Source organism: Podarcis tiliguerta, assembly GCF_965153285.1.
Source record: "Podarcis tiliguerta genome assembly, chromosome: 4".
NCBI classification, from domain to species: domain Eukaryota; kingdom Metazoa; phylum Chordata; class Lepidosauria; order Squamata; family Lacertidae; genus Podarcis; species Podarcis tiliguerta.
The window spans coordinates 62,708,346-62,732,914 of record NC_139537.1 but is presented as its reverse complement, the minus strand read 5'-3'; the positions used below and the strand labels follow the sequence as shown (position 1 = coordinate 62,732,914).

Genomic DNA, 24,569 nt, shown 5'->3' with positions numbered 1-24,569 from the left:
TTGCAACACTGATCTGGAAGTAAGTTTCACAAAAATCAACGAGTAGAAGTATTGTATTTATCATTATAGCATACCGTTGTTAGTTTACAGTAAAAAACAACAACAAAAGCAACAACCATCTCACCTTGGCCATTCCTACAGAGCTTGCATTCAGTTCAGGAATGCCCTGGTTCGTCTTATCACCACGTTCCCACATGCCATAATCCTGAAACGAAAGAAAGAGGAAAGCAGAATTAAAAAGCAACTTCTCAGATCCAGAGATACACGTATGTAGATGTGGACTGTGCATACACTATTGTGACTAAGAGAGAACTACAGCAACACTACTCAGTAGGTTTGGATCACACATTATTAAGCTGACATATGCACAAGGCTTGTGCCTGCATGCTCCTTCTACCCCTTCTTCCATCCTTCATCTTGGCACACCACAATTTAATACTTGCTGGATTACTTAATCACAGTTTCCTGTTATAGCCAAACCAGGAAACTATGGTTACCACTAAAATAAAAAGTCAGAATCTTAAACCACTGCCACAGTGTGCTTTCTCTTGGCAGATCAAGATAAGCAGGTGACAGCAAAGGTTGCAAGGTTTTTAGCTGGGGCAATCAGAATAAGATGCACTATTTGACTATTGATTCAAAACCCTAAAATGTATTTTATATAATTGACTTTTTCTCTCTATTCTTTGTATACTGTATTGTTGTTTTATTGCTATGGCCGATCGCTGACGCAAATAAAGATTCATTCATTCATTCTTAAACAATGGTTGGAAGTTGGTTTAAGATCCTGGTTTGTTCCAATACATTATTTCAATTTTATTTGAAATAAATAAATAAAATGACCTTGAGCATACTTACAGCAACTTTGTAGGCAGCCTCTATGTAAAACACAAGATTCTGTACAAAGGCAACTTCATCAAGGGTAAATATAATACGCAATCCTAAAGAAGAAAGAACCACCATTAGGGATACATATTACCTTAACTCCAGTCAATAGTTCCATTTGGGGGTTCTTATGATCCTGGTAGAGCACTGAGAAAACCTTCTGCATGTAAATTGTGTGTTACACTATAGACAACTGCTCATTGAGGACCCATTTGCTCCACCCCATAGAACAATGGCCTAAACAATGAAAGGTGTAACAAACTACACAAGACAATGTTTAAAGTAGCTTTTAATTCTGTGAAGGATATCGTCCAAAATAAAATGCATGCTCAGTTCTTAAATGGAGATGGGCTTTTCCAGTGATAACCTTATTCCATAATCTCAGACTCCCATAAGTGCCATACATCATGCCTGTGATTTAAACGCTTAACTAAAGCAAAATAATTCTTCGGCAATAAGTAGCATTTAAAGTACAGATTGTTAAGTACTGAAACAACCATCTGTTGGTGGGCTGTCTGTCAGTCATCTATAGGATGAGTGACCTTGGTAACACATTGCAAATATGCATTGCCATGTACCCATGCACAAAAATGAAAAGGATTCATGAATGAGTAGATGCTTTCGTTGAAGGCAGAGGTAGTCACCCAGAAGTTGTTGGACCACAACTCCCCTTCATGCCTAATTATTGGCCACGCTAGATTGGGCTGATGGGAACTGAAGTCCAACAGCATTTTGAGGGCTACTGATTCCTCATCCCTGTTGAAAAATGTCCCTTGCAAAACAATCAACCAAGAACAACTTGACAAAACCATTTTACAGTGTTCAGATTCCAAACCAAATAAAAATGGAACACAATAGCTAGTCATTGTCATTCCACAGAAGGTCAAGCCATTCAAACAACTACAGGAGATCTGGAAGGCAACTTGTCCACTCTAATCTGTAACTAAGCAGACATATGGACTATATTAAAAGGCAAGTCTGATACTAAATGTGTTGGTTTTTTTTTTTGAGGGGTGAAATGTTCCTTGCTGGTTATAACTGTCCTTGGTTAGAAAATAACTATGAGTTCCAACGTAGCTTACCTGATGCTGTCATCTGAGCCAAGAAGAGAAGGTAAAGGGAAGTTGCATCTACTTGTAGATGTCCCCACTCATTGTCTCCAACTACTGTACCACAAGTGGCTGTATTATATTTGGCATGCAGGCAGTCCTTGGTACTCTGTGTGTGCTTGAACTTCTCAACCTTATCTACCTAAGAAAAACAAGCAATATTCTGAAAGTAGTTCTTTAGTCATAAACATTTTCAAAATAATAATTCTGCCTCAGCCTAGATTTTGGTACAGTATAATTTAAAGGGGGGAGGTTCTTAAAACAAATTGCTTCAACAAAGCAATGAAGTATCTTGAATAGAGCTGAGGAAATTTACTGTAAACAGCCAGTCACATTGGTCTGCCTCTTAGATTGTTTCGAAGACTGACACACAGATAAAAGCTTCTAACTGGGAAACAGAGCCGCTAAAAAGAAATCAGGCATCTTTTACACAACATTATACAACACTGGACTTATATAAAGGAAGGAAATATCCAAATGGACATCATCCTAGCCAATATTTGGACCTGGCAGAATTAGGTAGTGTTTTCAGTTCTCAGCAACCACACAAGAATATGAAAGTATTTCAAGAACATTGCACTGGGGCTAAAATGTTATGGATTCTAGCCCAAGGATAAAAATGTCAAAGTAAAAACATTGAACACAATCTCTCAGTCGCTGATCGTGTACAGTAAGTTCACATGTGTACCTATAGTGAAATTGCTAGGGAGACGGAAACAGGGAGACTATGCGTTTTTTATTTTAACCACTTGAAGTGCCCAACTATGCAAAATGTTAATCACACCATTTGCTCTCAAGTGCAAAATATTTCTTGCAGAAACAGCCAGTGTGGGAAGAGGGTGATATTTGCCAGAACCTAGGCATGGGGGGTGCTTGAAGGTCTTCAGTCATTTGCACTCTCGTGCAATAAACAGAGTGAGGGTCTTCTCACACCTGCAATTTGCATGGGACAATAACTCCCACTGTTCCTTCAGGCCACTAGCGTATTGCAATTCCAAGAAGGAGGATTGTTTCATTTATACTAGAGAGGTATGCTGTATAAATAGAACATGCACTTAAAATAGTTTTATATGTAATATCCATTTCATGGCAGGCTGCCCTTAAATTCATTTTAATTGGACTCATTTTAGCTTGCAAAGTCCAAAATGCATTTTCCCTCCCACGAGTGGAAATGGTTTCAGAGGAACAGCTAGGTACTACTTTCAGTACGCCGAAAGTACTACTTTGTTTGAACCTGCCTTCCGCAGTGTATCCCATTCGTCACACCTAAAATTGCATTGGTATCATTAAATCTGGTCATGCCACTGAAAATAACAGAACACAAGTCGTTCAGTTTATCATTACCTGTCTCATCATACATTGCAGAAGTCCCCGCATCAGTTTCACAACGTTCTGCAGGAATATAATTAAAGAAAGCATGCAAACATTATTTTGGGTCTTAATAACTAATGATTAATGCTCATGTAAAAAAAAAGAGAACATTTACAAAACCATCCTATACATTTAAGAAAACAATTTGCTCAGCTGCGTAACCTGATTTTATTACAAAGTTACAAGCTAGAACAGTAAGCAATTGCTTTATGTCACGGCTAAAGTGATTGGATGGTCACAGAACCAAAAGAACTTTTTAAAATAATCATTCCTATGCTATAAATAGAAGCTCAGAGTTTTCCTCAGGGACACAGTGTCAGGACTCCCTGACACACAGCAGGCAAATGTTGGTGCATGGAGTTGTGCTGCTGTAGTTCAAAGTTGGGGAATTTGAAGCATGAGCTTTCCTCATTCAATTAAAAGGCAAATCCCAAATATTTCTGGTTTGGATTCAGATCATGATTAGCTCTGCACCAGGCCTAGCATTAGCTCCCTCTGCCATTTCAGTCACCCTCTTCCTTTTTGCCACTGAAGCTTACCAGCTGGTGGTGGTGGCAGTAACAATAAAAACAACAGCAACAGCATTCATTATGCTTCGCAGCACCTCCTAAGACATAAAGATTTCCTGAGTTTCTGAGGCCATAGCAAAGAATAAGACAAGAAAGAAAGAAAGAAAGAAAGAAAGAAAGAAAGATTGCCACTGCTGCTATAAAAGTCAGATGAGATTTGAGAAGCGGGCATTCCCTTGTGAGGGAATCTGGCTTCCATGAAGCTTGAAATGCACCCAAAATGTCAAAATTTGAGCCTGCTAGGAACTGAGCTTGTTTCAGGTGAGCCTGTGAATGGAGCTATAGAAGCTCACATATCATAACTCTACAAAGGGGGACCCTTAATTGTCCTTCAAACGTGGGTAATGGATTTATGAAGTCAATCATCAAACGGCTGCTTCCCCCAAATCTCATCCATTGCTTTGATCTTACCACTTTCCAATTTTTTAACACCACCCATAAATTAAGCAGGATTCACTATGCACTGAAAATGACAGTATGTTTATTCACTTGTAGAGTAAGTAATAAATAAATTCATCTTTACATATCATAACAGAGAGTAAATAGTGATCCAAAGACATACCTGCTCCAATTCATATGCTTTGGCTTTATCTTCATCCCGATCTGCATTCTTCCTGTAGGCCATCCCCAGGCCCCACACAGCCAAAATGCTATAAATATTATCTCGTACCCAAGCATCCTTTTGCTCAGTACTGGCGGAGAGCAGTCCTGTAACAGGGTTCTGAAAGAAGTTTTTTTTTAAGGTTAAACAGCCTGAGCACTTCTAAGCACACCTTACCCTAGCGTGTGCATTTTTGTACACATTACTTGGTAGAAGTGCGAATTTCACTGGGGAAACCATAGAATCATAGGTTCAGGTACTGTTTCAGAAAGTATGAATGAGGTAGATTCACCCATTTCTCATGGGTGTTCTTCCTGCATTTGGCCGCTACATCGCCAGCGGTCCAATGAAAACTATGGTTGGGCCTGGATTGCAAAACAATGAGGCCCCTACAGCTGCCTGAAGAAGCCATATGCCAGGCCAGAGCAAAAGGAGCTCTTTTAAACTTTTCCATCTGGGATGTTCCCCTCGCCCCCCTCAAAACAACTCCATTGCTTTTCACCTCGTAAGGAAACACAGCCTTATCTTTTTTTCCTGTAAGCTAAAAATCAGCTGGGGTGTGTGTGGCTTTTTGAGAAGAGAAATAGTCAGAGAAATATTGGCTGAGCAGGCTTTTCATTCCTGCCGCTTCTACACTGAAATTTGCAGTATTGGAAGCTACATTCAGGGTTTTTTTAAAGGGGGGCAAACACACACACGGGTTCACATGTCTGTATGGAACCTGTAGTTTTGTCTAATATTGCATGTTAGACGTAGGTCAATTACAGCACTCATTTCTGTGCTATGGGAAGAAAAAGAAGGAGGGCGTGTGTTTTAGCAGCTTGATTCTGGGCTCAGAGCCAGAGGAGTAATGGAACATTCTAAGGAGGAGGTTTCTGGGGAACCGACTGTGCACAGGAACAGAGAATGATCTTTAGGTTTTGAAACGTTGTGAAATATTACAGAGCCACAACGGCTGTTATCAACTGTCCTTATGCTTCAAGGTCACAGGGAGAGCCGGGTTGTGTGTGGACTATTTTTATCCCTAAACCTATTAATTATTAAACTTTTGAGGGAATAAAGTCTTAGCAAAATACAGTATAAATTAAGGGGTTAGGGGGGTTTGCTTACCTGGGGCAAAACCATGGCATTTAAAAACATTTCTTACATTTTAAATGAAGATATACAGGAGTTCGCACAGCTTATTTTTGAATTGGATTTGGAATTGGAATTTGCTCTTGCGTGGTAATTAATTATCTAAGGCTTTAATCCCAGCCCCCCCACACATCTGGGAGTAAGCCCCACAGAATTCCGTAGGGTTTACATCTGAGTAAGACATTGTTAGGGCTGTGCTGTAAGATACAAAAATAAATAAACAGCATGTGAACATAAAGACTGCCCATGTGCTTGTGGAAGACACCGACTCATAACTAATCATACTACCCAAATTATGTCTTGGTGCCAGAGGGACAAGGGGTAACAAGTGAGAAGGGTGTGGTGAGAAAGGAACTGAGCTCAGAAGTCACTCTGTGCTTTTGCACTGCTGGTTTCCACTGGCTGCAATAGCATGATGTTGTGCATGCAAAGAAAAGTATTCTACAACTCCCATCCATGGTACTTAGAGCCAGGCACATGCAGGGGGGATGGGTAGCCTTGCCCCAGGCCTCTGGGGGCTGAGCTGGCCTGGGGCCTCTGCCAGGAGCCTGACAGCTTTACACTATCAAGCAAAGAATAAGATTCCTGCACAGGCCTCATACAATCTCTGCACCGGCCTGCTTAAAGCACATAGATAGGAACCTTCATGGTAAGTACATTGGTGAAATATCATTGTATTCTATTTGTTTATTTCATAAAATGTATATACCGCTTGATTGTTGGGGAAAACTCAACAGAAAAGATAAAGCAATGAAATTATCACTAAAAATTTACAACCATACAGAAAGGTAAAACCACAATACAATAGACTAAAACAAATTAAAACTCATACGAAGTTTTAATATATAGACTTGTCTATATAAGAATGCCTTCAGCAGGCACCAAAAGGTATACAGTGGAGGTGCCTGCCTGATATCAATAGGCAGGGAGTCCCAAAGGATCGGTGCTGCCACACTCCTGTGCAAAAGGCACAGATCAAAGCAAAGTTGGAAGGACATAGTGCATCTTTTCAGGATGCTTTTTCGGTACTCTGTCTCAGGACTCCAAAAACAAACACCCAACTGGTTGTTCTCAAGGTTTGTAGAGCTCAAACTGTTCAGAATCCTATCGTTCAATCATTTTCTATTTTGGACAGCTGCTAAGTGAAGTTGGCAAGTCCAAAAGAAGGTAAGTCTCTGGTCCCATTAGTATCTTACTGATGGATGGAAAGTTCCTTATGTGCCATCGTGTTAATGCTGTTTGCTGGGTGAGTGCCAACCCTCAGTAGCTATGATAAGGAACTGGAGTCTGAAATATTGCAGCAAACGGGAATGACGGAGAGCAGGCAGAAGGCACTATTACTGTGGTAAGCGTGGAGCAGGTGGGTGCAAAGCTGCTCTCTGGCTCAGAAATCTCCACTTACTGATATGCCTTACTGACCCAGTGCCACGTTCACATGTAACGATAAGCCAAGAAACCTTGGCTTAACAAATTATACTGTGCACAATACTGATTCCTTCCACCTCACTCTCCACCTGGCATGGGCAGGTACACAAAACAGCTTGGGGTGACATCCAAATGCTGGTCTGTGGTTTGTTCGTCCCTAACAAGTCAGGATTTATAAGCCAACAGCAAACCTTAACTGAACCCTGGCCAGTGACTTGGCAGGTGGGACAGAAACAAACCAAGATTCTGGGTTTCGATTTCATGCTACACTGGCTCACTTGCCCCTTCATGCCAGGGGAAGGCTGAGGTGATGAGCAAAGCAAGAGTCAAGCACCAGAATGCATGCACAGAATAGTTTATTAAGCCAAGGTTCTTGGCTTATGAATGAATGCAGCCATTACATGATCAGACTGTGATTACAAAACTAATGTGCCATGGTTCTGGCACTGAAAATAACTCTGCATGAACGGATTTTGTTGCAAGGGAATCTTAGTGAAATCACTAGGGATTCACCTGAGACGAGGATTTGGCTGAGACTGTACTAACACAGTTTACCAAAGCTGTGTATCTACCATCATACTTGCAGATAACATGCAGAATCGTAAGGTTGTACAAACCTGCAAATATGTTATCTTTTTTCTGTATGATGATATTCAAACTATGTGCATAATACCAAAGAAGAAGAAGAAGAAATTTGATCCTCAGCTACACTGGGGTAACCATTCTGCAGCTCTAATGTCTTTGTTAGAACAATTAACAATTTAAGAAACCCATTTAAGCAGGAATCAGAGTCTAGCCCACAGTGCAGTTCTGGTAAACACGACAGCTTACATAACATCAGATTCGCTGTAGCTGTGCAGTGATGCTAGAGCCATCTCAGTGGTGAAATAAAACTGTGTGGTTTTCTCATAAGAATCAGAATGCAGATAGCATGCCTTGTTAAAAACAAACAGACAAACAGTGAATGTTTGGTTAAAACGCACACACAAGCAGAGTTTGATCCACTTGTGTTGCAGGCACATTGCTTGCACAACCCAGGTCACACACAAACCATGTCTTAGTGCAAATGAGCATACATGTGGGTTCCCAGAGCAAAGGCTGTGGCAACAGGACTCCTCATCCAGCCCTCCTGCCGCTTCCGCACGATTTGGCTTTGTGTTACACCCAAACCCAGGGTCATAGTATGTCCCCCCCCAAGCAAACCAAAAGCAGTAAACCAATAACAAAGCTTGATTATAGCTTTTGGTATGGAGCCACAAAAGCTACAAGTCCAGGTTCGGGTGCAACATTAAGCCAAATAACAGCTTATCCACAGGTGGCAGAACAACAGCAGAACTGGGGAAAGAGACTGCAGCCACGAACTTTGCTCTGGGAAAGTTTGGTCTTTCACACTACACCATGGTTTGGTTTAGCTAAAAAAACTAATTGGAGCCCTATCTCCCTCTCCCGCACTACCTATGTATACATGAAGGCAGCATAATGGGACTTAGATGGGGACCAGAGAGGAGCCCACAGATGGCCCATTCCATCCCAGAATCCTGTTGCGCTGGATGCATGCACAGGCTAAAGAGATGAAAGTAGGAAAACAAGGCATTTACTGTGTGAAAAGAGTTTTAAGAAGAGTGGGATGGAGGGAGGAAGAAAAGAAAGATGCCACTCTCAAAAATAGATTTGTACCCACCATGTCTCATCTTAAAGAGGTTCTATTGACTTCAGAAGAATTTCATAAACGCACATACACACACCACAGTGGATCTCTGGCACGTACAGCGTGGAGCCTTCCTAATTCTGTATTTCAAGGTTTCCCTCAAGTTAAGTAAAACGTGACTCAGTTTTTTCGAGTTGCACTGGACTTGTTGTGGCACATCTTCCTCAGTTTTCTATTGAGGTTTGCCTGGTATTGTGATGTCTTATTCCAGCAGACAATATTAAATACAATACTAATTGTCATCTGTTATCTGTAGAGTCTGCTCCTGACATAGTCTGGTGTCAAAGTTGTCAATGACCTTTAGGGTCTGCAATTTGCATCATGCCCTTTATTCCAGCATACACTTCTATGTGAGAAGTATATTTGGAAAGTGACTCATGGAAAAAATCCTGCTTTCATCACTGCAGATTAAAGTATTTTAACTGAAGGCTCCCTCAAAAGACACTGCTGCTTTCTCTCGTAGGGTGCCTTCAGCTCAACAAACTGGAGAATTTGAGCATTTTGTTATTCTTATCCAGGGGCCCAAATGTATCCAATGGCTCTAGTTATTCTTTACCTAAGATTTTTGCAATGCTCATGGTTTATTTCTTAGCCACAACATAATAAATACTAGCAGCCAACCACGTGCCTACAATTATAGGCACATCTATCCTGAGAGTCACAGAGACTATTCTCCTGTACCTGTATCATTTCCATGCAGCAGAATGTATCCAAACATGACAAATGTACCATTATCCATTTAACAAATATATGTGTGGTTAAAAGACACAGGTACTTGTTAGCCAAATTAGTATTACTGATAATGGCACCTACACATGGAAACCGATGGTGCCAATTTTGTGCTATATTGCTAAAAACTTTATTTGCTTCAGCAAGCCTAACAAGGCATGTAATTTTAGCATGCAATATTAAGAATTTAAACAGTGATTTAAGAATCAGTGATTTAGGAATAATTGTTTTAAAATAACTGACTATATCTATATATAAACTACCTGGTTTTTAATGTTTGCTTTTATTGGTATTTTTAATGAATATTTTATTGTCTTTTGTAAACCACTTTGAGGTTCTTTGTCTGAGTAAGCGGCATATAAATTTTGTTAAAATAAGAATAAATGTACAAGCAGCTCTAACAGCACAATATGTAAGTGATATGAAGTGGGGGAAATGGAATAATGCACATGGGACCTGCAGCAAAATGTTTCACTGGATCAAGTGCTACTGTTCAGGATTCTATTCCAGTCCTCTTCCTGGTTTTCCTCCCAACAGTTATGCGCATCCACATCATGCATTTATAGTGGTCTTATGCCACTTTAAACAAAGATGGATTCCCCCAAAGAATCCTGGGAACTGTAGTTTATTTCTCGCAGAGCTACAACTCACAGCCACCTTAACAAATTTGTTCCCAGAATTCTTGGGAGGAAGCCATGACAGTTAAAGAATCCTTTAAATGGATGTTACCTCCATATTTCATGCAAGCTCAACCCTTATTGGGCTATTTAGGGGATTCCCTTCAGTTCCCCCCCATAAGATTTCTTTACACGCTTGCAAACCTTGGGGTTCCCCCAAGCCTTCTTATGGGTGGGTGTTATGTATGAATTGGCACTCACAGCATGAATGTTGGAAATGGAGAGGAGGATTAACATGTCAGGACTCAGAAACTTCAGAGAGATGCACAGATGATCTTAAAGAAAACTTTACATGTGCTGAAAAAACAGCAGCAGCAACTACAGCAAAGCATCACTCCACACAGTCTGCAAAAGGCCAAACGTTCCCTACTCTGGGCTGATAAATGTCACATCTTAACCATGTATCAGACTTCTAAGGTGAGGAGTAGGCAGAGATGTGGCAGACAAGCTGGGACGGAGAAAGTAGGCTCTGGGGGAAGCCTGTGAGCTAGGAAATTCCCTTGAAGCATCTGTCAAGGGTAAAAACACTCCATACATTTTATTATCAGCTGCTCAACTCAGCTAAAATTTGATAGGAAGGAGCATGGGGGATACAAGCTCGGCTGGTAAGCAAAATCCCAAAGCAGCAGAAGCCAATGACTTTGTCACCAGAGATAGACATGTGGAGGCCTGAGAATGAGAGAGACCCCTGCCCACATTCTGCATTTCCTTAAAAAGGGGGCAATATGTCCTTCTGATCACTGGAATCTGCCAGTCATTTAAAACTATTTAAAGCCTTCTCAGCCTGCTCAAAGAACTTTGGAAGGGAGCGGTAGAATTACATAGGCATCTAATAAGATGCCCATTATGATGTCTATGCTTGGGACTTTATCGAAGGTAACTCACATAAAAGTGAGTTATTGCAGACTGCCTCACCAACGTTTCTTGGTTATTTGTTACCACTCACCCAGAAATAATGTACTCATGGAAATCAAACATCTAGACTTTAGTCCCACTCTGCCTTGGGCAGACCACACCCAAGTACTGTCTCCAATTCTGGGCACCACAATTTGAGAAGGATATTGACATGCTTGAATGATTGCAGAGGAGGATGACCAAGATGATAAACGGTCTGGAAACCATGCCTTATGATTGAGGGACTTAGGTATGTTCAGTCTGGAAAAGAGGACACTGAGGGGAGAATGACAGCCATCTTCAAATATCAAAAGGGCTCTCACGTGGAAGATGGAGCAACCTTATTTTCTTCTGCTCTGGAGGATAGGAAACCAATGTATTCAAGTTACAAGAAAGGAGATTCCAACTAAACATCAGAAAAAAAAACTTTCTGCTGGTAAGAGCTGTTCAACAGTGGCACAGACTCCCACAAGTGGTGGTGGACTCTCCTTTTTTGGAGGTTTTTAAGCAGGGGTTGGCCATCCAACATGTATGATCTGCTTGAGATTCCTGCATTGCAGGGTGCAGGATTGAATGACCCTCGGGATCCCTTCAAACTCCGCAATTCCATGAATCTATGATCCAAAATATTCTCTTCACATCTAGCTAAAGCAAACATCTTACAGGTCAGAGCAAATGCTTTGATATGCAAGCAAACAATGATTGCTAAAAATAAATATGAAAACAGAGGTTTGTTAAAAACAGAAACAACCCTTTCACCTGTAAGTAGTGGCACTGACCTGATAACTCAAAATGGTCTGTTGAACAAGCCGGGCGTAGCCATCTAAACGGACTCCAGAGTTGCTTCTGCTCCTCATTTTTCAAGAGAAAGGCTGGGTGGCTGGAGGCGCCAATGTCTTTCTAGCAGCTTTTAGCACTAATAGCTCACTCATCCATCAGCAGGCTGAATTGTAGGTCTTGATGGTAGCAGGCATCTTTGTTCCAAAATAAACAGAGTAGTTGTCAACAAAATAGCCAGGGAGTTTCCCCTTTTGCCTACATATAATTCACCGTCTCAACTATACTCTTGAAGCAGCAACCCTATGCACAGTTACATGGAAGCAAACTCACTACTTCTCATATTAGCTGTTCAGTATATTACTGTACCCTTGAAATGATATCCATACTCCATAGGCACGTACAATCCAGATTCCACCCTCATTCCAATTCCATTTTCTGTGCTAAAGGTCATCAACAATATCTTATGTCCACGTTAGACATCTAGCTGTGTATATAACAAAACCAAGAACCATTGTACATGGATAACAATTGCCCTCATAAAACCCTGAGAAACATAAAAGGTAAAAGGTAAGGTAAAGGTAAAGGCGACTATGGGGTTGCGGCGCTCATCTCGCTTTCAGGCCGAGGGAGCCGGCGTTTGCCCACAGACAGTTTTCTGGGTCATGTGGCCAGCATGACTAAACCGCTTCCGGCGCACGGAGGACCGTGACGACTGCCAGAGCGCACAGAAATGTCGTTTACCTTCCCGCCGCAGCGGTTCCTATTTATCCAATTGCACTGGCATGCTTTTGAACTGCCAGGTTGGCAGGAGCTGGGGCAGAGCAACGGGAGCTCACCCCGTCGCGGGGATTCGAACCGCCAACCTTCCAATCAGCAAGCCCAAGAGGCTCAGTGGTTTCGACCACAGCGCCACCCGCGTCCCAAAGTAGGAACAAACTTGCCGAATCAAGCATGCAACCAAATGTGCAGAAATGCTGCTGCGTTCTTTCAAATTAACAGTTACCAAAGCATTTAAAACTATGGAAGTCTCCCCTGCAACCACCACCATCTCTATTTCTCAACCCAAATAAATGGATCTTGAAATCAGCACAGCAAAATGTGGCTTCAGGAAGGACCTTGCCATACATGCAAGCTAAGTCTGAGGTGTCCGAATCCCAGAGTTGTCTACCTCAGAGAAGGAAATGCCCTGGAGGGAGCTACTGTCTGCCCATTTTGCTCAATGCATTTACACTGAGTTCAAAGGGGCTTACATTGAGTTCAAAGGTAAGTAAGCATATTTACCCTAAATTAGCAATAGTGGCCAGTACTGTAATTAGCAATAGTGGCCAATAATTTGCAGGGGGCGGGGTAGCATTTAGTTCTGGTTAAGTAATGTGAAGCACAATAGTAGTGCTAGGGAAATTAAAAATGAAAATAAAAATAGTAACCAGCATGGGCATAGCCAGGATTTATTTTATGGGGCAAGCTTTATGTAACAAGGGGGGGGGGGCAGAACTCAGTTATTTGTGATGCAATTGGACAGTTAAGTATTTTTATTTACTTGATTTAGGGGGGCATCTGCCCCCGCCGCCACCCGTGTACACCCATGGTAACCAGGTCAACTTTTATCATTTGATGTACTATTGATGTAACATGACAGTGTTACACCACTGAGGACAGAAAACAAACAGAAGGGAGGGGACAAAATGATAATTTGACTATGCTAGCAAAAAAAAAAAAAAAAGGCCCTGGAGTATTACAGTGATTTGCTATTTGTGGTATTACTTTAGCATAACTATTTTACTTTTTTAAAAGCAGGTGTCCTCCTCAACTGCTTATATCTGAAAGTTGCTAGATGCTTTTTATTATAAATGAGGGCTACTCTTTGGAATTGTCTTCTTTAGAACATAAACAATGTGCTCTGTCCTTGAACAACTGTCCTTGGATGACCTTCACAGCAAGCCGGACAAGGGGAGTGCAACCTTGCTCCTGCTTCTTGATCTCTCCATGGCTTTTGATACCACCCACCATAGTACCCTCCTGGACAAGCTCCATGGAATAGGAATTGAGGGCATTATACCACAGAGGTTCTGGTCCTACCTATGGGAGAGAGTCCAGAGAGAGGCATTGGAAGAATGCTTCTCAGCCCCTGGCAGTTATGAAGCCGCTGGGAGCAGTTATTAGGAGTTTCAGGGCAAGATGCCTTCAGTACCCTAATGACACTCAGCTATGTTTCTCCATAACATCTGAATCAGGAGGCCATGTGGGTCCTGGACCAGGGCCCAAACGGTGGGTGGATGAGGGAAGATAAGCTGAACTTGAATCCTGACATAACGGAGACACTGTGGGTGAGTGGTTCCCATGTCGGGGAAATTGCTCAATTGCCTGCCCTGGACAGGGTTGAACTTCCTCTAAAGGAGCACATTGCTGGAGGCCCAGGTAGACTTAGTGACTAGACGTGCCTTTAACCAGCTGCACCTGTTACAACAGTTATGGCTGTTCCTAGATCAGCCAAGTTCTAGGGGTTAGTACTGGTACTGTATATAAAGCCCTCACAGGTTTACTTGCAAGACCACCTTACCCAATACGTGCCCCCCTGACTTTTTCAATCTGTGGGTACTGCAAGCAGCACGTCCTTCTGCAGTTTTAGTGCAATGGCACCTACATTTTGAAACTCCCCGCTTATTGATACCAGGCAGGCGCCTTCACTTTTTGGCACTTTGCTTAAAACATTTCTCTTTGGACAAGACTATCCAGACGCACAGAGGCTGATATTTTTAAAATCTCTTTTTACTGTTAATCTTAAATATATACAGATGCTTTTGACCCTGTTTAACGGCTCCTATTGCTTCTTTGAATACTTTTAACTGAGGTTTAACTACTGCAAGCGAGCGGTATATAAATAAATAAAACAACTGACAAAACAAAAGGTGCGTTTTCCTAAGATGAAGCGTCCTATACAACCGAAAGTCTTGGGGGGAGGGCTACAAGGTCCTCCGATTCTAAAGCATCGGGCAGCCCCCACCCCCCTTCCACTTAACTCGCATCATACAAGTGCGCCACAAACGGAGATGCCCTTACCTGCCAAGGATCTCCCCCGATTCCCATTCTCCGGGATGGCGCGGTGCTATTTCTTCCTGCGAGCTCTCCAAAAAGGAGCGGGCGGGCAGCTCTCGCCCCTCAGCAGGGAAGCCCCATTCCTTGCCCAGCTGCCCAAGCTCGCTTGCCCGACCTGGCAGAGTTGTCGCCCTCGCCCCCCCAGGCACCCCACCGCCCCGGAATGGAAGCTCAGGGTCGCTTTCGGGACGCGGCTCTTCTTCCGGGAGCCTCGTCAGTCCCCCGGGAGCGCCTCCCTCGGCGAGGCTGAGGCTCCTGCAGCTCCCGCAGCGGTCAGCTCCCGGGGTCAGGTTGCAGCCAGGCACGCGCCGCCCGGGCCCGAGAAATAGTTCCTCCTCTTTATTAGACTGGTTACGGGGCCGGCGAAATCCCGAAGACAACCCGCCTCTTGTTGCAAGCAGGTCTGCGAAGATAGATAGATATATGTGACAGCAAAGACGTGAACCACAAAAAAAAAAATTTACATTGCTCTTCCGGTAAAGGGGGTGGGGGGGGGGATACGAGAGGGAGGAGGAGGGTTTCATTTTGCGCCTGCGTGTTATGTAACACAGTGGGCGGATTCTGCCCGTTCTGTTTGGCTTTTAAATGAAGCCTCTTTGTAAGCCTGTCAGGACTTTCTCGCAAGCTGTTTTGCTGTTGCGCAGGGGAGCCTGACGCGGGGCAGAGCTGGGCTGAGCTTTTCTGCACGCGCTCAGCTAAGATGTTCAGCCTTGCTGCATTAGAAGTTCCTGGACTGCTAATAAATTGTATAATGGTACAGTTGGAAGTGACAGCGAGGGTGACCCCCTCGGAGGGTCATCTAGTCCAGTACCCTGCAATGCAGGAATCTCAGCGGAAGCCATCCAACCTCTGCTTAAAAAGCTCCACAACCTCCGAAGGGAGACCGTTCTACCGTCGAAGCTCTTACTGATGTTCCGTCAATCTCCTTTCTTGTAACTTGAATCCATTGGTTCGGATTCTACCCTCCAGAAAACAAGTTTGCTCCCATCTTCCATATGGCAGCCCCTAGATATTTGAAGATGGCTATCATATCTCTCAGCCTCCTATTTCACAGGCTAAACACACCCAAACTGTTCCTCGTAAGGCTTATTTTCAAGACCCTTTATCATCTTGGTCCCCCTCCTCTGCATATTCCTGCTTGCTAATATCCTTCTGCACAGGGCAGAATAGAGTGATGCTATGACTTCCCTTGATCACGACACTATGCTTCTGCTGATGCAGCCTAGAATAGCATTAGCCTTTTTTGCTGCTGCATTGCCTTGTACTCATGTTAAGCTCGTAGTCCACCAAGACTCCTGGATCCTTTTCACAGGTGTCATCCGTCCCCGTCCCCCCATCTTAGATTTGCACATCTGGTTCTTCCTTCCTAAATATAGAACCTTACATTGCCCCTACTGAAATTCATTTTGTTGGTTGGGGCTCGGTTCTCCAATCTGTTAATGTCATCTGGAATCCCAGTTGTCTTCAGCAGAACCTTTCCTGATGAGACCACCTGTGCAACAAGTAGTTTACTTCCAGAGCAATTCTCAATGTTACTTCCAAATTGTACAATTTAAATACACGTAAAAGGTATAAAACTGATTTTTGGAAGGGTCTTCCAGACACTGTACTGCGGCATTTTGTGGAACCTGCATCACCTAGTATGCCAGTATTTACACACATTTAAATAAGTCCAAAAGGAAAGCATGGGGTGGGTGAATGTCACTTGCTTATTGGGGATAATGTGTTAGTTGTTGCAAAAAGAAATAGCCATGTGGCGCCTTAAAGACTAACAGCCTTATAATGCTATAATTATGATTATGGCATAATGTTTCTTAGGCTAGACATAACTGGCAGAAATACGTATTTGTTTATTTCTCTCCTGCCACTGAAGATTAAAAATTAAAAGTGTAAGCAAAATTTCATTTTAAAAAAAACAACCCAGCAAAATCTACTAGCCAGCTAACAGAATTATTTACTAAAAAGATGAAATTACAAGACATTTGCTGGTTTCATTAGCTTTGTACAGGTTACGTGTCAAGAATGCATCTGTCAAGAATTTTCAACTAAGGATAAACAGTTCTGTTACTCCTAATGAAAGTGTTCTAAGCATAAAATCAGCATTCAGTTTAGAAGGTTAAAGGAGAGGCCTGTGACGCTATGCTAATTGTTCATGAGTGATATTGTTAGCGCAGTAAAATGAGGATGCACCTTTTGGAGCATCCCTGACCACTGGCTCCAAGCTCCATGACCATCACCTGCCAGTTAACATATCTGAGGAGGTTGCAAAAGAGAACTGCCTTTTTGATCATCAGATCTCCAAGGCACTTGGTCACTTTTGACTTTGACGAAAGCTATGTGTGTGCTAAACTGCACTTTACAGAGATGTATTAAGAGCATTCAGGACTCGTATAGCCCACTTGTGAAAGACTGCTCGTCAAAATGACCCCCCGTGTCCCTTGATTCCCCAAACTGATTCCAATCATTAATGGTTTGTGTACACATATATCTGCTGCTGGAAAACATCCCTGGCAGAAGTGGATATGCATAACTGTTAGCCCTAAGCAGGGATGAAGAGTAAATAGTGTTTGCTAAAGGACTTGCGATGATATAAAGGAACTACAAATTCCTCCCCGATGCTTTAGGGGTAACAGGAAGATTATCCCTTCCCTTCCCCTCTCAAGCAGTCCTTCAGGAGAAGGATTTCCGCTAGTGGTGCTTCGCAAGACGAAATTAATTCGTTCTGCGAGTTTTTTCGTCTTGTGAATTTTTTCGTCTTGCGAAGCACCACAGTGCATTGACAGTTTTCCATAGGAATGCATTGGCGGTTTTAAAAAAAAGGCGCAAGACATTTCCATCATGCGAAGCAATCCCATAGGGAAATCCGTCTTGCGAAGCAGCTCAGAAAACGAAAAACTCTTTCGTCTTGCGAGTTTTTCATCTTCCGAGGCATTCGTCTTGCGAGGTACCACTGTAATATATATATATATATATATATATATATATATATATGTATGTATGTAATATATATATATATATTACAAACATATATATATATATGTATGTATATATATATATATATATATATATATATATATATATATATGATGCTGACCTTTAAAGCCCTAAACGGCCTCAGCCCAGTATACCTGAAGGAGCGTCTCCAATGCCGAGCGCCTTCTGGCGGTTCCCTTGCTGCGAGAAGCCAAGTTACAGGGAACCGGGCAGAGGGCCTTCTTGGTAGTGGCACCCACCCTGTGGAACGCTCTCCCACCAGATGTCAAAGAGAAAAACAATTACCAGACTTTTAGAAGACATATGAAGGCAGCCCTGTTTAGGGAAGCTTTCAATGTTTAATAGATTATTTAATCTTTGTTGGAAGCCACCCAGAGTGGCTGGGGAAACCCACCCAGATGGGCGGGGTATAAATAATAAATTATTATTATTTATTTATTTATTATTATTATTATTATTATTACTACTACCCTGGTAAATGACATGGCTTCACCAATGCTTGAATAATTTATTTGAAGCCCAAACACCTGTGAGTAGTTTTCTTTTAACATGACACCACCATTCTGGGGAGAAAAAGTGGTAGATTGTCCTCTAACCATCTTTAAATTGTAGATTAAAAAATAAAAATCCCAATAGGCTTTCATGTGTTCTTAAACTGTGATGAGCAAGCTCACCAACAGAAGTCATACTTGCAATCTAATGTCTTACCAACTTGTATATGACCATTTTAAATTATTTCACAGACACATTTTTGTACATACTTACACAAGTATTCAAGGAAAACCGAAATAATTCACTTCATATAAATTTATAATTACAATAAGGCTTCAAACTCTGCACAACTATTTTTTTTTCTATACAAAGGAATATTAAACTTAATTTACAAGAAATAAATATAAAGGATAATCAAAGGTAGTTGTTGTTTTGTCTATATACAATACTATATCTGTGACTACATCCTATTAAAAGATGTAGACATCACATATTACTATGTAGGCAAACCTACACACACATCTAGGAGTAAGTTCCTTGGAACTTATTTCTGAACAGACATGTAAAGGATCTCGCTGTTAAGCATCTTTTTCAGTTTCGCATCTAATTATCTATAGTAATACAACATTACTGTACAATGTTTCGAGTTATTCATAACTGAAAGTTGAACTTGTAAAAGGAACTTGTAACATCCACTGTTAACCCCCCCCCCACACAATTTAGCCGGCCGTGTTTTCCAGTCACGATGCTATGTCTAACGTACCTTGTCAATTAATTTCACTGACGTTAAAAGAAAAAAACAATACAAACGCTTTTGATCATCGGAGGCTGCCTTGAAGCTTTGCTATTATATATTAAATAATGTCCTTTTCTGGGGCGGGGGGGGTAGTCTTCTCACATTATGTAAAACGGTTAAAATAAACCTATATGTCACTGTGTGAAACAATAGCAACTTTTAATAATGTCACATCGGTTCAATAAAGTGCAGGCTCCCTCTCTTTGAAGTCCTTCGAAGTGAAATGCAAGATTTCTTAGGGCCTGTGTCATGGTTCTCTTGAAATATGAGCTGTTTCCCTGAAAAGTCAGGAAGTCGGACATCGCCATTCTGCACGTTGAAAGAAACGCCGTTCCTCTCACTGGAGACATTGCCTGAAATGTTTATTAAAAAAAATTAATTGTTAGAACTCGAGCCAGTTGACTGGTTCAGTATAGAAGCTGAGTATCTTAGTACTGTATACATACCATTCCCATTTGCTTGAGCTGAGTAATCATTATTCATGAGCATTGAGGTGGAATTAGTGGAGTTACTGTTTGATTGCAAAGAATGGGAGGAAGTGGATACTGCCTGGTTAACGTTCTGCTTCTTTAATCCATTTGTAGCAGTTCTACTCCAATCTACAGCAAAATAAGGATTACAAAAGAATGATTATGTATGTTAAAGCCCCATTCAAAAGTACTATTAATAAGGTAATTTAAACCTCATATCTATAAAGCCCCTATTCCCCCCCCCAATCATTTTATAACTATAGATTTCGCCAATACTTTACATTTTTTAAATTGTTGTTTTATCCTTGGAAATTTAGAAAATGTTTACTATCCAAATTCTCTTAATACCAAAGTTCTCTAATTTCACTAATAACAAAAACTCAGTTTCATAAAATTGATTTTTAATCTGCTTCACATAGCATGCCAGCTTGCGCTTTGATAAACACTGCAGAACAGTTTCTGCTGATTGCGTAATTACAGAGTTAGAAACAGTAGATTAATTACACTAACAAACCAATACAGTGGTACCTCGGGTTACATATGCTTCAGGTTACAGACTCCGTTAACCCAGAAATAGTACCTCGGGTTAAGAACTTTGCTTCAGGATGAGAACAGAAATCGTGCGGCAGCAGCGCAGCAGGAGGAGGAGGCCCCATTAGCTAAAGTGGTGCTTCAGGTTAAGAACAGTTTCAGGTTAAAACAGACCTCCGGAACGAATTAAGTACTTAACCTGAGTTACCACTGTATATGGTCTGAAAATGGTTTGTTTGACATTGGTAAATTTATTTGGCCACAGTGAAAAATGTAAATTCTAGATGCAGTCAAAGAAGCCTTACCCAAGCTCAGAGTTCATGCAAGTGTGTCCTTCCCAGTCCCTCCTCTGCACAGCACCGTCCCAGGGGGACCATTTGTAACAGTGCGGGATCTGCTTTGTAAGCATTTTCTGCTTACAAAGATACATAGAATTATAGAATCGGAGAACGGTAGAGTTGGGGGTCATCTAGTCCAACCCCTGGTAGTGCAGGAATCTTTCGCCCCATGTGAACCCAGGACCCTGAGATTAAGGGCCTCATGCTCTACCAACTGAGCTACCCCAGCACCTTTGGATTCAGCTCACTGCGACTACACACATTTTAATTTTAACATTTTTTAAAAAAAACATATTTACCAGAATTTTCAGCCAGTCTGTACTTTCCACAACACAGATACCTTCTCCACTGCTTGCGGACATTCTCCTTCGCTACACAGTAGAAAATAAAAATGAAAAACCCTGCAAAAAAAAAAAAGAATGTGTTAAAGTTTAAGGGATGCACTGGATTTACCTGTTTTTTTTAATTATTTTTAAAACTGCTAGATCATCAAAGAGCAGGATTCAACTGATCCGATTGCAATAATAATAATAATAATAATAATAATAATAATAATAATTTATTTATACCCCGCCCATCTGGCTGAGTTTCCCCAGCCACTCTGGGCGGCTCCCAATCAAGTGTTAAAAACAGTACAGCATTACATATTAAAAACTTCCCTGAACAGGGCTGCCTTAAGATGTCTTCCGAAGGTCAGGTAGTTGTTTATCTCTTTGACCTCTGATGGGAGGGCGTTCCACAGGGCGGGCGCCACTACCAAGAAGGCCCTCTGTCTGGTTCCCTGTAGCCTCACTTCTCGCAATGAGGGAACCGCCAGAAGGCCCTCGGTGGGACCAAAGGATTGCATCCAGATAGTGCTTTGTGTGCATTGTACTGAGTGCTATAAGTATTCTGTTAATTATGTCTTAATACGATCTACTTTTAAAAAAACAACCAAGAACATACCTTGCAAGGTGTTAAAGATGGCAAAGAGATACATAAATGCAAGATTTACAGGACCCCATGCAAAAAAGGCAAATCCCCAAGTAATTCCCAGTAGGAACGTGAGGCCAGCAACACTCCTGAGATCTTGGATGCTGGTTTTTCGCTGGGCACCAAGTTGCTTCTTCTTTTTGATTCTGCAAAGCTGAATCAGCACTACTATGAACATGCTGATATTCAACAAGAATATTGTGCAGAAGTATCCCACAACCGTGATGTAAAACACAATATCATTTTTAATCCAGCAACTAAAAAAATACAAAACGGGACATGAAAAGTGACAGTCAGTTCCATAAACATTTTGAAAATGAAAAGCTCTAAACTCAGAAAGTCACGTGACTAGTTCCATGTACAGTAAAGCCCTTTCTCCCCGCCCCGCCCCCCCCGGCAGAACAGCATCCCATCATGCAACACAATAAAAAAAATTGGCCTTGTAGTCTGCTGTTTTGATGAGACCGCTACACATCTACCTTACTTGCAATTGAAGTTAGTAACTAGGCCACAAACTGTCTTTACAGATTAAATATATATCTATTTAATCAGATTTTCACTTGGTTTAAATTTTTAACTTTTTTCATCACTGCAATCAAGTACATTCAAAAGGATGTATCATACCTAAAGTAACACAATGGTATATCTTGTTTCTTTATATTCAGGGCATGTTTTAAATTTATGTTTTTAATTTTACATCCGTATTTTATATCATTTCTTTTTCTTCCATCATTCCAGAGATAAGTATGGTACTAACTCAGTCACACATATGACATAGGACCTTGAGAATGATTATTAAGAGGGGCAAAAATCATCCCTGTATGATTTTTACTTAAGCAACTTCATACTTTCAGCATATGGTGGTTGTTGCTGACTTACAATTCATCATTTGAGTTGTTGGGAAACTTTCCATAAAAGCCAAGTCCATAGTTATCTCGAGATATTATCAGTACAATGGCGACTACAATTGCTGGTACCCCTGAAAGATAAAAAGGCATGAGGTATATGGAAAATATAGCAAAAACATACTTAGGTTGTTGGAGAGCTGGCAATGAGAACCACTGTATAGAAACAACAGCAAAACATGTATTTAGGATGAAATACAATGTCGTGGGAGCAGACTCTGCTTGCACAAAGGACCGGAATGGTTTCTTCCTCTCTTCCCCTGCACAGCCCTGCATGCCGCTCCTCAAATCTACTCTAGATGATGCTCTGACCTACCAGAGCAGATTTTGGGGACGTGCAGTGAGGGATGCAGGGATCCAGGGGGCCAGACACATCGTGCTGGTGGATGGGCACTACTTGATATTACAGATATTCAGAGCAATACTTATACATTTATAATCTTTACAACCGCACTATGTAGTATAGCAGGTTTCCTAGAAGGAGTTGAAATCCCACAGACTAGCATACTCGAAAGCAGTCTGCTGACATCACTGTCAGAAGAAAAACACATGACTACGTATATGTATAAACAAATCTTTTTTTCTGAGAGCTCAGACTGATCTGTTTCAGCAGCACTCCTTGTCTTTGGAATGCCCTCTTCAGGTAGGCCTAGAGCCCCCATTGCTATCATTTCAGCCAGGGGCAGGTATGCTATTGCAATGCTGCTTGGAAACTGAAGGAAGCGATGCTAGGAAGCAACACATTGCATTTGTACCTATGCAATGCTCTTGTTCACTATTACAAGCCATAACATCCTGGTTCCCTCTGAATATTAATTGCTGAATAAGTTTCCAAGAAATTGTGCCTGACTTTTTTTTATAAAAAAAAAGACAAGTATTATGAGCTGCAAAAAATTGTATAATGATCCTATTATTTTAAAATTCACTAAGCATACATGATATATTACTTTATCCTTGCAACAACACTGACTTCTATTGTTGTTTCATTTCAGTTAAACTGAATCAATTAAATTCTTAATAAAAAAAGCTACTGTGTAGTAAGCTAAGTAGAGAGATAGTGATTTGCCTAAGAGTAGATGCATCTCACAGCTGAAGGTGGTTTGAATCTATGGCTAGATCTACACAGCTATAAAAAAACGCTCTGAAAATGCTCTGGGGGAAAAACCTTTGTAAAGCTCACAATGGAAAATATCACCGAATTGCAATTTCAGCTCTACAGCACCATCTGGTGTCACAGTGTTATAATGCATTTATAATGTAATTTGACTAATGTAGCTGAGTTTAACGTCTCATGGAAATCTAAATCCTAGTATAATTCTATCACACTGTCTACTGCAGCACATTGGCTCTGTGTATAGATCTCCCTTTAGCAACTAACAGTGCAATCCTATATATGGCTATTGAGAGGTAAAAGCCCACTGCGTTCAATTGCTGTACTCTCAGGTGAGTATGGGATTCCATCCTTCTAAACAAGTTAGAAGGACATATATATTCTCATTTCAAATATAAATCCAGAAAGAAATACTTACCCCAGCCAACAATGCAGAACTTTAGGATGTATTTCCTAACGTAAGTATTGAACACTTTGACAAGGGCCAGATACATGTGAAAGGCTTCGAGGCCCATCCAAGTGAAAGAAACCAAAAGGAAATAATGAAGAAATACAGCAACTGAGATGCACAGGCCTTCGTTCTTATACAAAGCAATCCAGGAGTTCAGGAGAAAAACCAGGTTCAGAAGAAGCAAAGCAACACACAACTGAATGAGGATTTTAGAAGGATAATCTCTTCGGATTTTCCTATAAAAACAAGTAATGAACATCGCCTGCATCAATATCAATCACAATATTCAAGAAAAGTGACAGTCTTAATGGTCTTAATGCCATCTGAGACACAAATAACCTTTTCCAACTGCAGTTCAAAGACCATATGTGCAGATGAAATTTTACTAATTTTTAGCTGCAACAGAAATTAATACATTCCAAGGTATCTTGAAATTCTAAAATCATGTGAAAGACAAGTGTAAAAAGTGCAGTTTAAAAACATGTTTGATCAGTAATTTATTAAGATGTGATTTTATTTTTATTATAATTT

At 41.2% G+C, this 24,569-nt stretch overlaps 2 protein-coding genes across 5 annotated transcripts in view; both read right to left on the bottom strand.

Annotated features, from left to right (window-relative positions):
• PHKA2 (phosphorylase kinase regulatory subunit alpha 2) overlaps positions 1-15,506 on the bottom strand; it is a 51,534-nt gene extending 36,028 nt beyond the window's left edge. For 2 of the 3 annotated variants that reach the window (XM_083439381.1, XM_083439383.1), the window contains exons 1-7: positions 14,943-15,451; positions 11,882-12,076; positions 4,497-4,655; positions 3,339-3,386; positions 1,968-2,136; positions 859-941; positions 125-205 (exon numbers count right to left, since the gene is read on the bottom strand). In XM_083439381.1, the coding sequence (XP_083295507.1) occupies positions 125-205; positions 859-941; positions 1,968-2,136; positions 3,339-3,386; positions 4,497-4,655; positions 11,882-11,959 (618 nt within the window). In that variant the 5' untranslated portion in view covers positions 11,960-12,076; positions 14,943-15,451. Of the gene's footprint in view, positions 1-124; positions 206-858; positions 942-1,967; positions 2,137-3,338; positions 3,387-4,496; positions 4,656-11,881; positions 12,077-14,942 lie in introns of all 3 variants that reach the window. The other variant, XM_083439382.1, reaches the window with a different exon arrangement.
• A 3,083-nt stretch (positions 15,507-18,589) lies between these two features.
• Positions 18,590-24,569, bottom strand: part of ADGRG2 (adhesion G protein-coupled receptor G2) — a 43,968-nt gene continuing 37,988 nt past the window's right edge. For both annotated transcript variants that reach the window (XM_083439380.1, XM_083439379.1), the window contains 6 exons: positions 24,006-24,274; positions 22,451-22,550; positions 21,545-21,828; positions 20,899-21,000; positions 19,707-19,859; positions 18,590-19,613 (listed from right to left, as the gene is read on the bottom strand). In XM_083439380.1, the coding sequence (XP_083295506.1) occupies positions 19,429-19,613; positions 19,707-19,859; positions 20,899-21,000; positions 21,545-21,828; positions 22,451-22,550; positions 24,006-24,274 (1,093 nt within the window). In that variant the 3' untranslated portion in view covers positions 18,590-19,428. The remainder of the gene's footprint in view (positions 19,614-19,706; positions 19,860-20,898; positions 21,001-21,544; positions 21,829-22,450; positions 22,551-24,005; positions 24,275-24,569) is intronic.